We start from the raw sequence: 15654 nt of genomic DNA, 5'->3' as shown, positions 1-15654 counted from the left end.
AAGTATTTTTAAAAATATTTGAACTTTAATCCCAGCACTCAGAAGGCAGAAGTAGGAGGATCACTGTGAGTTTGAGGCCAGCCTGAGACTACAGAGTGAGTCCCAGGTCAGTTTGGACTAGAATGAGACCCTACCCCAAAATAAATAAATAAAATATTTGACATCTCTGTTTTTGTTTTGTTTTGTTTTGTTTTGTTTTTGGTTTTTGAGTAGGGTTAGTCCAGACTGACCTGAAATTCACTATGTAGTCTCAGGGTAGCCTTAAACTCACTGCAATCCTCCTACCTCTGCCTTCTAAGTGATGTGAATAAAGGCATGTGCCACCATGCCTGGCTCTCCTGCTCTTTTTAAAAATTATTTTATTTGACAGAAGCAGGTAAGAGAGAAGGAGAGAAAAATGGCTATGCCTCTAGCCACTGCAAATGAACTCCAGATGCATATGCCACTTTGTGCATCTGGCACTACCTGGATACTGGGAACTTGCATACTTAGGCTTTGCAGGCAAGCACCTTAACAGCTGAGCCAGCTCTCCAGCCCTGTGTGTGTGTGGTTTTTGTTGTTGTTGTTTGTTTTGAGGTAGGTTCTTACTCTAGCCTAGACTGACCTTGAACTCATGGTGATCCTCCTATCTCATCCTCCTGAGTACTGAGATTATAGGTAGAAGCCACCACTCCCAGTGGTTCTGGTGTTTCTGAAACAGGATCTCATGTAGTTCAGGCTGTTATTAAACTATGTCACATTGACTTAAACTCCTGATCCTCCTGCCTCCGCACATCTGGAATGCCAGAGTTAAAGACATGCATCACTATGCCCACCTCTTGTTTTGTTTGAGACACACTCTCATTCTATAAGCCAATCTGGCTTCAAGTTTACAGCAATCCTCCTGCTTCAGCCTCCCCAGTGTGGAACAAGTGAGAGCCACCAAGCCTGGCTGGAGGTTTTGAAGTTTGAAGAGTTCAGAACTCTCTGAACCACTCCTAGCTTGTAACAGGCACCTTCTTCCTTGTTATTATCCACACACAGCGGGTGCTCTACTGGTCATGAGCTCTGGGACTTAGCAGTTCTTGGGATGGATGTACCTGCGGTTACAGTCTCCAGCACACCAGACACTAAGAGTACTGAAACCAAAGCCCAGATTGTTGGTGGCCAGGCAGACGTGAGAGTAGAGTGGGGGCCTCTGGTGGTTTAATGTAAAATGTGCCTCATAGCCTCACGTATTTGCGATTAAGTTCCTACTTGGTCCTCAGCTGGTGGAGCCTTTGGGAGGTGGAGCCTTGCTGGAGGAGTGTGTCCCTGGGGACAGGCCTTGAGGTTGATTAGTCCTGCCCCACTGGGTGTTTAAAGCTAGCTCATACTGTTCTCTCTGTGCCATTGATGTGTAAAAACGTGAGCCGGTTGCCATGCCCTCTTCACAATGAAACTTCTTAGAACTATAAGCCTGGGCCTGGTGGAGCACACCTGTAATTCTAGCACTGGGGAGGAAGAGGTAGGAGGGTCACTGTGAGTTGAAGGCCAGCCTAAGAGATTACAGAGTGAACTCCAGGTCAGCCTGGGCCAGAGTGAGACCCTACTTCAAAAAAAAAAAAAAAGTGTAAGCCTGGCAGGGCATGGTATCATACAATTTTAATTCCAGTACCAGGGAGGCAGAGGTAGGAGGATCACTGAGTTCACGGCTAGCCTGGAACTACAGAGTGAGTTCCAGGTCAGCCGGGGCTAGAGTGAGACCCTGCCACAAAACACATGCACACACACACCCCTGAACTGAAATAAACCCTTTCCTCCCTTCAGCTACTTCTGTTTTGTCCCAGCTAACTGAGGGCATCTGCTACAGCTCTCTCCTGCACGTGCTGATGGGACTGGAACGGCTGACACTGGTAGGTGTGAGACAAGGCGCAGGCCAGGCAGCTTTGGGGTTTGAGGACCATGGAGTATGGTGCTTGGCATACTTGGCACAGGTTCCTTCCCCCACCTCCCTTCCTCCTTGCTACCTCCTCTGGCCCCCATAGCATGTGTAGTATACAGAGTGCATACATCTGCTCAGGCCACCAGGACGAAGTGCCACAGATGGTGGATTCAGCCACACAGTGCTCTTTCCAAGTGATACTGCACGCTGCAAGGCAGAGCACAAGGTTCTGGGGCCAGCAAGATGCTTTCTTGAGGCCTCTGACCTTGGCTTACAGATGGCATCTTCTCACTGGGATTATAGGTAGACGTCACCTCCGGTTTATGAGGCACTGGAGATAGAATCCAGAGCTTCAAGCTAGGGAAATGGCTTAGCAGTTGTGGTTTGATTCAGGTGTCCTCAATAAACTTGGGTGTTCTGAATGCTTAGGTCCCCAGCTGGTGGCAATTGGGGAACTGGAGCCTCCCGGAGGCAGTAAATCATTGGGGGAAGGCTTATGGGTATTATAGCCAGCTTTCCCTTACCAGTGTTTGGCACACTCTCCTATTGCTGTTGTCCACCTGATGTTGGCCAGGAGGTGATGTCCACCCTCCGCTCATGCCATCAGGGAGCTTCCCCTCGGGTCTGTAAGCCAAAATAAACCCTTTCTTAGCCTGGCATGGTGGCGTACACCTTTAAACCCAACACTTGGGAGGCAGAGATAGGAGGATTGCTGTAAGTTCAAGGCTACTCTGAGACTACATGGTGAATTCCAGGTCAGCCTGAGCTAGAGTGAGACCCTATCTTGAACCCTCCCCGTAAAAATAATTTAAATAAAAAAGAAGTCAGTCTTAGTGGCCCATATCATTAATTCTAGCACTCTGGAGGCAGTGGTAGAAGGATCACTGAATTCCAGGCCAGCCTGGGGTTACAGAAATGAATTCCAGATCAGTCTGAACTAGAGTGAGAACCTCCCTCAAAAAAAAAAAAAAAAAGTTATGAACCAGGTATGGTGGCACACGCCATTAATCCCAGCACCTGGTAGGCAGAGACAAGAGGATTGCTGGGAGTTCAAGGCCACCCTGAGACTACATAGTGAATTCTACATCAGGACTGGGTCTCTGAAGGGCTCTTAAGAAAACATGCCTCTCCTTGTTTTTGGAGGCTGTTGCCCCCAGGGTCCCTCAGTTTATAGATGCTCTGTCATACCCCTGCTGTGTGGTATGCCTTCTCCCTGAAAATTTCCTTTCCCTCCCCTCTCATTCCTTATCAGACCAGGTGGGGTGGGCCAAGCTTCCCACTGACCATACATACCCTTGCTAAGTGCTAGGCACTGACATTTCACCAGTCATCTCACTCCACCACCCAAACAACCCTTTGTAAGCAGCAGTATAGCCCCAATCTACAGACAAGGAGACCAAGACCCAGCAAGTCTCAGAACTAACCCAGGGCAGGAGCGGATGGTGAGCTCCAGGCCAGTGCTCTGCATACACCGGCACTGGGCCCACAATGGAGCCTGTGGTGGTCTGAACGTCAAACGTCCCCTGTAGCTTCATGTGTTTGAATACTCAATCCTAGCTAGTGGTTTTATTTGGAAAGGTTGTGGAGCCTTTCTGGAGGAAGCATCCCCAGGAACGGGCTGTGGGATGTTACAGTCTAAGCCCACATGCAGCAGTCAGCTCACTCTACCGCCTCCCTGCTGCTGTAGACGTGATGTCTGACTGTCTGCTCCTGCCACGCTTTCCCCACTGTGATCAATCATCTCCCGGAAACTAGAAATAAACTCCTTTCAAAAGCTGCTTCTGGGTTGGTTTCTTTTCTTTTTCTTTTTCTTTTTTTTTTGAGGGGGCATTCGAGGTAGGGTCTTGCTCTAGCCCAGATGGTCTGGAATTCACTATGTTGTCACAGGCTGGCATCAAACTTACAGTGATGCCACCTCTGCCTCCTCAGTGCTGGGATTAAAGGCGTGAGCCACTGTGGTAGTTTGAATAGATGGCCCCCAATATATTCAGTTCTTTATTGTTTGTAGTTTGCATCTGCAGCCACCTGGCTGGAGGCAGAGTCACTGAGTGGATCTTAAGGTGTGGTGGTGGGTTTCAGATTTCAATTTAAAGATATGTGAAGTATGCCCAGCTGGAGTTCATGAAGTGTGCTGTGGCTTTTGGCTTTAGGCTTGTACTTCTCGCTGCTTGGACCTATGAAGGCAGGCCAGCTTCTTCTGCCATTTATGGAACTTCCCCTGGATCTGTAAGCTTCAAGAAATATCCCTTCTACCATAACTGTGTCTGGTCTGGAAGTTCATCTCAGCGAACCTGTAGCTGTCTGCTACAACCACCATACCCAGCTGGTCTGGTGGTTTGTCTCAGCAACAAGAATGTAACTGCTACATAGATGATTAGACCTGGAAAATTTTTTAAGGTATTTTTATGTATTTGCAAGGAGGGGGGTGGGGGGTGGAGAATGGGTGCACCAGAGCCTCTTGCCAAATGAACTCCAGATGTATCCACCACTTTGCGTATCTGGCTTTACATGGGCACTGGGGAACTGAACCAGGGCCTGAAGGATTTGCTAGCTAGCATCTTTAACTGCTGAGCCTTCTCTCCAACACACAGCTGGAGAATTCTCTTGCCTTCCACAGGGTGAGACTTGCCATGACTCCAGCCCTGGACAGCTAAAACTGGCCTCCTGATGGGAGCTGCAGCCTGTCTAGACAGCAGGGTCTGAAGAGGTGAACAGTTTGTCTCAGAGGCTTGGGAAGGAAAGCCTGTTTGTACTCATAGACAAGACTGATGATAACTTGTGGTCAGGGCCCTGCTCGATACCTGACACAGGGGTGTCCCCAAAGACCACTGAAGCCACTAACAGGCACCTGTCACTGTCACCCCAACCTCAGACCACTGTCAGTGACCATAACAGGGCTTCCTGTGCACCTCGGTTTCCACCCTCAGCTCCCAGCTAGGGGAGGTCTAGCTAACCCTAACCCTCCTGTGTCCCCGTGGACAGCGCTCTGAGTCCAAACCTGCCCCCAATGTAGTACTCAGCCCTGTCTCCCTGTCAGTCCTTCCTGGGGGTCTGGATCACCCACAGCTCCCAAAACTGGGCCAGAGCAGGGCCTGTGGGAGCCACCTGGACTAAGGATCCTAAGACAGCCCTTTTATTGATAGATTTAGTATTGGAGATCAAGAAGAGATCTCAGACTGGAGAGATGGCTTAGCAGTTCAGTGCTTGCTTGCGCGGCCTAAGGACCCTGGTTTGAGCTCGATTCCCCAGGACCCATGTTAGCCAGACGCACAAGGTGGCATATGCATCTGGAGTTCGTCTACAGTGGCTGGGGGCCCTGGCATACACACACACACTCTCTGTCATTCTCAAATAAATAAATAAAAATAAACAACAATTTTTTTTTTTAAAGAGGAGTTCTCTCTTACTCAACATAACACACAGCTTCAGCAGAGTCCCTTCCTGAAATATTACCATAACATTGGCCCCAGCCTGTCTTGGGGAACCTCGTATCCTCACCTAGCTGGGAGCCATTTATCCAGAGCTGGGAACTGCAAAATAAATAAATAAATAAATGAAGTTACAATCCTGAGCTGGGTAAGATGTTGCACTGAGGAGGTAGAGGCAGGAGGATCAGAGGTTCAATGTCATCCTCAGCTACACAGACAGTTGGAGGCCAACCTGAGCTATGTAAGATCTTGCCTGAAGCAAAACAAAATGCACCAATGCAGGTGTACACTACCCAGTCGTCCGCTGTCTCCTCTGGCAGAGGGAAGGTGGAGGACACCTGAGCACCAGGAGCACTAGCAGGAAAGCAGAGACACTACAGAAACCTGAGCTTTATTTACAAACTAGTCACAGTGTCGCCTTTCCCCTCCACCTGGTCATGCCCACTTCCAGACACCAAGAGTAGACAGACCAGGCCGGGACCCTCCCACCTGCTTCACACAGAAAGGCAGGCAGAGCCACCTCCAACTGGGCAACGCTAGCAGGAACACTGTCCTCCTCTGGGTGGTCAGGCCTCAGGGCTTCTGCTGGGGGATGCGGAGTCGAGGGACCTGAGGCTCTGACCAGATAGGAGTGGGTGGCGGGACCCGTGACAGCATGGCCTGGAAGGTGAATGAAGAAGTGTTGGTGGGGGCAGGTGTCACCAGGGGACAAGTGGTGTCCTGCTCTGGTCTCAGCTCCTCCTACCCCTTGGAGTCAAGGTCATCTTTCTGGGTGGAGCAGAACAGGTGGTGAAGAGTGGGAAAGCCAGAAGAACAACTTACACGTCTCTCCTATCTCCCACCCCAAGCTGGGACATACCCCAGGTCCTACCAGGCAGGACGACGACCTTGGGCCGAGCAGCTGCTGATGCTGGACCCCAGAGGAGACAGAGGACCAGAGATCCAGGCTCTTGAGGGCAGAGCCTTTCTCAGACTTTGGAGGCAGGATGTCCCAGCCTAGCAAACAGTGCTATGGAGAACAAAGGGTTAAAAAAGGCAGCTCTTCCTCCTCCCCAACCAGTGTGCTCCAGGGAGGGACTGTGTCCCCCTACTGAGGAGGAGGAACCCCCTGAGCAGTCAGTATCCCCGAGACAGAAGGTGATGTCTACACACTGGTCACCCTGAGCCTCTTCTGTATCCAGTCTCTGCTGATCCCACTACCCTGGTCCACCCCAAGATCAGTGAGAACACACAGGCATCTCTTCCTTCTCCTCCCACAAGTGCAACTGCCTTGCCCTCAACCAAGAGCAGGGAGGTATCTTGGGTTGGTTGCCTTTGACTCTGATTGTGATCAAGAAACAAGAAGCAAAAAAAAAAAGGTGCTGGAGGGATGGCTTAGCAGTTAAGACGTTTGCCTGCAAAGCCAAAGGACCCAGGTTCAATTCCCCAGGACCCACGTATGCCAGATACACAAGGGGGCGCAAGCATATGGAGTTTATTTGCAGTGGTTGGAAGCCCTGGTGTGCCCATTCTCTCTCTCTCCCTCAAATAAATAAATAAATAAATAAATAAGTAAAAATAAAGAAACAAACAAGAAGCAGCCAGGCGTGATGGTGCACACCTTTAATCCCAGCACTTGGGAGGCAGAGGTACAAGGATCACTGTGAGCTGGAGGCTAGCCTGGGACTACAGAGTGAATTCCAGGTCAGCCTGGGCCAGAGTGAGACCCTACCTTAAAAAAAAAAAAAAAAAAACCAACGAGAAGTGCAATGGAAGCACGTTTCCCCAACTCTGCCTCAGTCACCACGTGGGAAGAGGGTGGAAAAGGTGCTGCTGTGGGACTCTGGGGAATCCTCAAGGGCCACCCATCATCCTAGAGCCCAGCAAATGGGACCCATCAGCAGTGTGCAGGCAGACATCCACCAGGGACACTGTGGTGAGGGGCAGGTGCTACACACTGTCCCTGCCCAGGTGACGGCAGAGGCCGGCCAGCACTCAAGAGCCCCGGTACACTCCCTCTGTGGGCCTAGGGACGCTGGTATTGCTCACACTCCCTTGCAGCTCCCCACGGTGGCTCACCCGCGGCAGAGCCAGCGTGTCAGAGGCATCAAAGCTCTTGCGCCGGTGGACGCGGTACTGGTGTGGGGGGTCCAGGAGGCAGAGCGGGATGCTCACCCTGTGAGGCATGGGGGGGGGGGGAAGGGACACAGCCTCAAAGCTAGCCGAAGCCAGGTTTGTCTCCCTGACCGCTATCACCCAGTGAGACCCTAGGGGCCCCAAAGCTCTGACCACTCACCTGACCTGGGCAGGCTCTGCCAGGGTCTCAGGATTCCGCTGGTCTCTGGGTATCCCACACAGGCGACAGGGAGCACCAGGATCTGCTGGTTCAGGAAACAGGCGCCGGTTCACACGGTAACAGTATACGCCTGCAAGGGACAAGAGAAGCTGCAGTTTCCACAGGCCTGGCTGTCCCCAACCACACTGGTCACCACACACTGGACAACAAGTCTCGGATCCCTTTCTTCCCAGCCCCTGGGGTCCATGATCAATGAAGGGGAGTTACATCCACTCAAGCGCTCTGAGGGCTGGGCTGGAGCCCAGAAAGGCCTGGCCCTAACCACTCAGCCTGCCGAGCTGCCTGAGACGCTGCCTGAGGGCTGGGGCCAGGCTGAAGTATGCTCACACTCATGGTCCTCCTCGATGTCGTCACTCTCGTGCAGTCTCGGGAACCCAACTCTGGGGATGGCAAGAGAAGAGGAGATGAGCAGGCCGGGCCCTGGGGTCTCCTGCTGGCCCTCCAGTTCTGACCCACCCTCACCGCCCCTGCTCACTTGGGAGAATCACAAAAACAGTCTTCCTTGTTACAGTCCCGGAACTTCTGCAGGGTGGAGAAGAAGGCCTCGGACTCACTGCTAACCAAAGAGCTGCTGTCCAGAGACCCTGGTGTGGGCAAAGTACCAGGGAGCTGAGGGCACAGACTGGAACCTTGCCTCAGTCGCGTTATGGCGCACACAGGCCAGAGGACACCCCCCACCCACTGTAACTGCAGGCTTAATTCAGCACTGGCCTGCCCTGCCGCAGTCCTCCAGACAAAACGCACAAAGCTCTTACTAGGGACCACACTTCCAAGACAGGGCCCCATGTCACACAGGCTGCCTCCAACTCTTATTGTTTGTTTGTTTTTCAAGGAAGGGTCTTGTTCTAGCCCAGGCTCACTTACAGTTAGTCTCAGGTTGGCCTTGAACTCAGTGATTCTCCTACCTCAGGCTCCAACGTGCTGGGATTAAGGGCATGTGCCACCATGCCTGGCAGAGAGAGAGAGAGGCACACCAGGCCCTCCAGCCACTGAAAACGATCTCCAGACACATGAGCCATTGTGCGTCTTATTTTACAAGGGTACTAGAGAACTGAACTTGGGTCGTTAGGCTTTATGGGCAAGTGTCTTAACCACTGAGCCATCTCTTCAGCACTTTTTTAAAAAAAATTTTTAAATATTTATTAACATTTTCCAAGATTATAAAAAAATATCGCATGGTAATTCCCCCCCCCCACCTTCCCCTTTGAAATTCCATTCTCCATCATATTACCTCCCCATCTCAATCTTTCTACTTACATATATACAATAGAAACCTATTAAGTACCCTCCTCCCTTCCTTTCTCTTCCCTTTATATCTCCTTTTTAACTTACTGGCCTCTGCTACTAAGTATTTTCCTTCTCCCACAGAAGCCCAATCATCTGTAGCTAGGATCCACATATGAGGGAGAACATGTGGCGCTTGGCTTTCTGGGCCTGGTTTACCTCACTTAGTATAATCTTTTCCAGGTCCATCCATTTTTCTGCAAATTTCATAACTTCATTTTTCTTTACCGCTGAGTAGAACTCCATTGTACATATGTGCCACATCTTCATTATCCACTCATCAGTTGAGGGACATCTAGGCTGGTTCCATTTCCCAGCTATTATAAATTGAGCATCTTCAGCACTTTTTAAGGTAGGGTCTCATTCTAGCTCAGGCTGACATGGAATTCACTAGGTAGTCTCAGGGTAGTCTCAAACTCACAGCGATCCTCCTACCTCTGCTTCCCAGGTGCTGAGATTAAAGGTGTGTGCCACCACACCCAGCTTTAGCACTAACTCTTGATCTTGCTGCCACCTCCCAAGTGCCACCACAACTGGCTCACTCTTTTTTTTTTTTAATTTATTTATTTATTTGAGAGCGACAGACCCAGAGAGAAAGACAGATAGAGGAATAGAGAGAGAATGGGCGCGCCAGGGCTACCAGCCTCTGCCAACGAACTCCAGATGCGTGCGCCCCCTTGTGCATCTGGCTAACGTGGGACCTGGGGAACCGAGCCTTGAACCGGAGTCCTTAGGCTTCACAGGCAAGCGCTTAACCGCTAAGCCATCTCTCCAGCCCTGGCTCACTCTTTTTACCAAGCCTGGATGCTGGCACTTTCGGGGAAGCAAGAGTCCAAAGTCAGGCAGCTAGCGCCAGAGGAGGCCTCTCTGAGACCCGTGACGCTGGAAATGACACCTGATGACCGCCACATGGACCTCCCAGGAAGAACCGCCATAACAGATGCAGAAAGCGTGTGCAAAGGCTGGAGGGATGGCTTAGCAGTTAAAACCCTTGCCTACAAAACCAAAGGACCCAGGTTCAATTCCCCAGGACCCACATAAGCCAGATGCATAAGGTGGCACATGCATCTGGAGTTCATTTGCAGTGGCTGGAGACCCTGATGCACCAATTCTCTCTTTCTCTCTCAAAAAAAAAAAATTAAAAAAAGAGAGAGAGAGTGTGTGCAAAAGTCTGGGGCAGGCAGGTGCTCAGAGTGTTCGAGAATAGCTAGGAGTGAGGTTGCCAAAGGAGGCTGAGCAATAGAACAGAGATTGTCCAGGTAGAGATGGGCGGAGCCTGGCCTTAATAAGTGTTCCAAAAGGTACAGGGGAGATGGTTCACTGGGGAAGAACGCTTGCTCTGCAAGCATGAGGACCTGAGTTTGATCCCCAGCACCCACATAGGAAACAGGGCATGACCACACATGCCTGTAACCCCCACTGTGGGGCAGAGACGAAGCACCAAGAGGGACAGAGACAGAGGATCACTGGCACCCCTGGTCACCCAGTCTAGCTGCGTTTTTGTTTTCTTAATATTTTATTTTAATTAATTTATTTATTTGACAGAGAAAGAAGGGGGGGAATGGGTGCACCAGGTCCAGCCACTATGAACGAACTCCAGATGCATTCGCCCCCTTGTGCATCTGGCTAACATGGGTCCTGGGAAATTGAACCTGGGTCTTTTGGCTTTATAGGCAATGCCCTCACCGCTAAGCCATCCCTTCAGCCCCTTGTTCGCTTTTTTGAGGTAGGGTCTCACTCTAGCCCAGGCTGACCTGGAATTCACTACGTAGTCTTCAAGCTCACTGAATTCACAGTGATCCTCCTACCTCTGCCTGTGAGTGCTGGGATTAAAGGCGTGCGCCATCACAGCAGGCTTGGCCAGCCAGTCTAACTGAAAAAAATAGCGAGCTCCAGGTTCAGTAACAGACTGCCTTAGGGAACTAAGAGAGGGAGATAGAGAGACAGGGAGAACTTCCTCCTCTGGCCTCCAAATGGAAGTGCACATCACCTTCACACACACAATTTTTAATCCCCAAAAGTGCGGCCGTCCTAACTCATTCAACAGAGGCTCCATCTGTACTGAGGCTGCCATTAGAGCAGCAGGCCCATCCTCCTCACCTGCAATCCAGTCATAGCCCAGAAACGGCCGGAAGCGCCAGCTGCTCTCAGGCACTGCGGACTCCTGACAGAAGGTCACCTTGAGCTAAAGAAGGAAGACCAAAAGGACTAGGCTAGCAGGCCCAGCCTTGAGAAGGTCTCTCCCACCTCAGGGAAGAATAGGGCTGCATCCTGACCTCCACCCAAGCTCAGCTGAGGGCTCAGGAACCAGAAGATAAGTCTGATCCTACTTTACATGCATGTGGCTTTGAACAAGTCTGGGCTCTGAACCTGTCTTCCCATCCGTAAAACGGGGCTCACTTTCTACCTCTGCAGGTGCTGTCGAAGAACTAATAGCCATCACTGGACCCAATTCACTGTACCTTCTAGAAGCCTCACTCCCTACTAAGGAGGCTGTCCTGAGGCTCAAGGCAGCCCCACTAGCGGATGCCCAGCTCTCCTGGATTACCTTAGATGGCTTGCTTTGTCGTCCCAGGATGGACCTTGGGACTTGTGTCTTGCAGACTCCTGGATGTTCCAGTCCTGTGGAAAACTCCTTCAGACCTCCAGTGACTGGCAACGGTGCTGAGTGGGGCCTCACTCCACCCAGAGACTCTGGGTGCTGGCACGTGGCAGGTGAGAGAGAGGTCACCCTGGAGCTGGCCCCACCAAGACGGGCTGTATCACAGGTGTCTCCTCGATGACCATCCGGTGGGTCACACACAAGGCTTCTGTCCTGTGAGCAGGAGGCACTAGAGGACGCAGAGGAAGTCTTTGGGGACAATGGTGTTGCCGAACTGTAGCTGTGGCTGGAGTCTAGGCTTGACTGGAGAAAATAGTTCAGGTCACCCAAGGGTCAGACTGGCTGGTGCCCACCTACCTGGCCTGTACTGAACACCAGGGCCCAGGTCCTCAGCCTGCTCACATCTCAGCAGTGTCCCACTTAGTCCCTTCCAAGACTACAGTTTTGCATCCCCAATAAAACAGGCTTTGAGAACAGGCTTTGAGAACAGGCATGGTGGTACACTCCTTTAACCACTTGGGAGGCTGAGATATGAGGATCCCTTGACAGCCTGGGGCTACACAGTGAGTTCCAGGTCAGTCTGGGCTAGTGAGACCCTACCTTAAAAACAAGGGGGCTGGGGAGATGGCTTAGCAGTTACGACATTTTCTGGCAAAGCCAAAGGACCCAGGTTCAATTCCCCAGTACCAACACAAAGCCACATGCACCAGATGGGGAATGAAGTTTGTTTGCAGTGGCTGGAGGCCTTGGCACACCCATTCTCTGACTTTCTCTCTCAAATAAATAAAATAAAATATTTTTAAAAGAACAACAGGAAGCTGAGTATAGTGGTGCACACCTTTAATCCCTGTACTCGGGAGGCAGAGGTAGGTGGATCGTCATGAGTTCAAGGCCACCCTGGGAATACAGAGTGAATTCCAGGTCAGCCAGGGCTAGAGACCCTACCTCGAAAAAAAAAAAAAAAAAAAAAAAAAAAAAAAAAAAAAAAAAAAAAAAAACAGGGGTGGAGAGATGGCTTAATGGTTAAGGCGCTTGCCTGTAGTGCCAAAGGACCCAGGTTTGACTTCCTAGGACCCACATAAGCCAGATGCACAAAGTGGCACATAAATCTGGTGTTTGCTGAGGCTGGAGGCCCTAATGCGTCTATTCTCTCTTGGCCAGCATAGTAATACACACCTATAATCCCAGCACTTGGGAGGCAGAGGCAGAAGGATTGCTGTGAGTTTGAGGCTGGCCTGAGACCCATACTGAATTCCAAATCAGCCTGGGCTAGAGCGAGACCCTACCTGAAAAAAACAAAAATAAAAAAAATAGGCAAAATGTGACAAAAAATAGGCTCATGAGACTCTGGAGACTTGGACACAATCTTACGGGACAGGAAGCCCCCTTCCTTACCCCTAGGCATTCCCAAAGTGGACACCTACCTCTGAAGCTGCCTTGATCACCAACCGCCGCACAGCATCCTGCCCAGCCCACAGCTGCCTCAAGAGTGCCAGGTTGAGCTGCCGGAGCTGAGTGAGGTCTTCAGTCTCTGCCATCCCAAACTTGGACCACAGCTTCCCACAGCAGTGTCACTGGCCCTGGGCTGAAAGAGGTATACACAGGAGGTGCTCAAGGCTTGGTTCTACCTGAAGAATGGCATGGCAGAGTAAGGTCTGCCACCACATCACGCGGTTAACCTCTCTGTGGGCCTTTCTTTCCTCATCTGCTAGACAGCGCAGCCCAGGATGTTGTTAGGTTTAAACAAGTGTACATTAGAGCTGGAGAGAAGGCTCAGTGGTTAGACACATGCTTACAAAGTCTGCTAGACAGTCTTATTCCCTAGTTCCCACAGAAAGTCAAATACACATATGTCTGGAGTTCGTTTAGAGTCAGGAGGCCCTGGCATGGCCATACTCTCCCAAATAAATACATCAAAAATTTTGCTGGGCGTGGTGGTACACGCCTTTAATCCCAGCACTTTGGGAGGCAGAGGTAGGAGGACAGCCGTGAGTTCAAGGGCACCCTGAGACTACATAATTAATTCCAGGTCAGCCTGGGCCAAAGTGAGACCTTACCTTGAAAAAAAACAAAACAAAACCAAACAAAAATGTTTAACAAGCCAGGTGTGGTAGCACATGCCTTTAATGCCAGCACTCTGGAGGCAAAGGTAGGAGGATTACCAAGGTTTGGAAACCAGCCTGGGGCTACATTGTGAATTCCAGGTCAGCCTGGGCTAGAGAGAAACCCTACCTCAAAAAACCAAATAAATAAATAAATGAATAAAAATTTTTTAAGGTGAACATTAATCTGTCAACAGACTCAGTTACATAGCAACCATCTCTTAGTCCTAACCAGGCCAGGAATGTGTCCTTGCCTGCCAATAGTGGAACACTCTTTTTCCTGTGGAAATCTAATTCCTTATAGAATGACTAGTAGAGCCAATGGGAAGCTTCATAACTTGTAAATCTACCTCAGTAACATTTCTCTTTCCTATCTCCCCAGCTTCTTTCCATGCTGACAGTGAACCCAGGGCTTGTGCATGCCTTTGTAAAACCCATGGAAAAATACCAGGAGCCAAAAACAGCCCCAGATGCAGACAGCCTTGTGACCCCCAGATGCAGACAGCCTTGTGACCCCCAGATGCAGACAGGCATGACCACAAACTCCGCCTAATGTACTATAGATAACCCTGTCAGGATGCTTCTGAGAAGAAAAAAAAAAAAAGAGGATCCCCACCGACTCCAAGTCTATTAATAAGTAACCAGTAACCAGTGCTGGGACTGAAATCATGCTTCTGCTTCTGTAAACCTGCTTCTGCTCTCCCTAACTCTATAAAAAGAGACCCTTCCCCTTGCCCGGCGCACTCAGCCTCTCGAAGGACTGGAGTGCCCGCAGGCGCCTGTGTAAACAATAAAGCTGCCTCTTGCCTTTGCATCCAGTGGCTCGGTCTTGGTTCTTGGGCGCGGGTCTCCCACCACGGAAGATTCCCCCTCCCCCGGGAATCTTACACCTTTAAGCAGCATCTCCTTTGCCACCAAGCTACCAAGTCACATAGCCAGAAAGTGGCAAAAGTCTGGGTTGAGGGACGAAAATGTGGGTCCAAAGTGTAGCTACTTCCTCCAAACTGCAAGATTCCCTCCTTGAGGGAGGAGGAAGGCTTAAGAAACTCACAGGCCCTTGGACACGTGTTAGGGAGGAGAGACTGGGTAGGGCTGCCTGCAAATTGAGCAGCATTCTGAGTCTTCACTCACTCATACTGGGTGGGCTTATTAGCGATGGGTTGCCTTTGAGTCACCCACAGTCCTGAAGGTGAAGATGACCCCATAAACTCATTGGCTCAAGCTAGCCTTAGGTGGGTGGTTTCTCTGCTCTGCTGCGGATGCCCTATCTGTCCATGGTCAGGAACGCCTGTACTGTCCAGCCTTTCCGGCTTACGTGGGACCTGGAGAGTCGAACATGAGTCATTAAGATTCGCAGACAAGTGCCTTAACCACTAAGCCATCTCTCCAGCCCTGTCCAGCCTTTCTCAAGGTGGTCAAGACCTTGGGAAACCTCCTTCGGCTGCCGCACTGGTCTGGCTCACCACTTCTTTTGAGCACCCCAGGCCCAGACTCCTGCGTTTAGAAAGTCTGTCCATCTCCGGCAGAGGTAGGAGGATCTCCGGCCCTGTCCCAGCCGTCCCTCCCTCCCACCCAGGCCCCAAAGCAGGTTGCAGGGAACTAACAGAAACACGGGGCTCGCACTCACGCCCTCGCATTGGTGTGGACAGAGGAGGTAAAGATCGGGCCAAGAACAGGATCTGTGGGCGCAGGGGATAAAAGACCGCGGGCCGCTCGGGATGCAGTGGGCGCCACACTCACCGCCCGGAAGCCGACGACCTGGGCAGTCCCTGCGGCCGCCTCCCGAGCAGCCCGGGTTCCGCCTTCCCCGCCCAGTGCATCGCCTCCGGGGCGGGGCCTCCTCCGGCACTTCTGATTGGTCAGATGTGGGGCGGGGCTTCCTCCGGCGCTCCCTGATTAGTCCATATCCCAAAGCGGCAGTTTCAATGTGGGAGCGGATTCATGGGAAAGCTAAAGCTGATTGGCTAACTCCTGACTCCAAGGGCACGCGACCGACTTTT

At 51.1% G+C, this 15654-nt stretch overlaps 1 protein-coding gene across 5 annotated transcripts; it reads right to left on the bottom strand.

Moving 5' to 3' along the window:
- Positions 1 to 5706: 5706 nt before the first annotated feature.
- On the bottom strand, positions 5707 to 15475 carry LOC101595334 (migration and invasion inhibitory protein). Of its 5 annotated transcripts, none has more exons than XM_045149928.1 (10): positions 15395 to 15475; positions 12977 to 13137; positions 11499 to 11855; positions 11051 to 11135; positions 8142 to 8250; positions 7994 to 8046; positions 7607 to 7736; positions 7390 to 7486; positions 6191 to 6340; positions 5707 to 5991 (listed from the first exon to the last, which is right to left on the bottom strand). In XM_045149928.1, exons 2-10 carry the CDS (start codon positions 13088 to 13090, stop codon positions 5905 to 5907), a joined length of 1182 nt encoding a protein of 393 aa, XP_045005863.1. In that variant the 5' UTR covers positions 13091 to 13137; positions 15395 to 15475; the 3' UTR covers positions 5707 to 5904. The 5 variants fall into 5 exon arrangements, with proteins under 5 accessions (XP_045005863.1, XP_045005862.1, XP_045005860.1 ...); XM_045149927.1 differs by having other exon boundaries at positions 15282 to 15399; XM_045149925.1 differs by having other exon boundaries at positions 15259 to 15397.
- Between the last annotated feature and the right edge of the window lie 179 nt (positions 15476 to 15654).

Source organism: Jaculus jaculus, chromosome 5 (genome assembly GCF_020740685.1).
Source record: "Jaculus jaculus isolate mJacJac1 chromosome 5, mJacJac1.mat.Y.cur, whole genome shotgun sequence".
Classification (NCBI taxonomy): domain Eukaryota; kingdom Metazoa; phylum Chordata; class Mammalia; order Rodentia; family Dipodidae; genus Jaculus; species Jaculus jaculus.
The sequence above is the reverse complement of the archived record's forward strand: the minus strand, read 5'-3'. Positions and strand labels throughout refer to the sequence as shown.

What these genes read in the sequence shown, in the direction of transcription:
- LOC101595334 (XM_045149928.1), bottom strand. Translation starts at nt 13,090, where the DNA reads ATGGCAGAGACTGAAGACCTCACTCAGCTCCGGCAGCTCAACCTGGCA. An exon ending in GACAAAGCAAGCCATCTAAG is followed by an intron (nt 11,136 to 11,498) that starts GTAATCCAGGAG and finishes TTCCTTCTTTAG; the next exon opens with CTCAAGGTGACCTTCTGTCA. An exon ending in ACACGCTGGCTCTGCCGCGG is followed by an intron (nt 6,341 to 7,389) that starts GTGAGCCACCGT and finishes TGTTCTCCATAG; the next exon opens with CACTGTTTGCTAGGCTGGGA.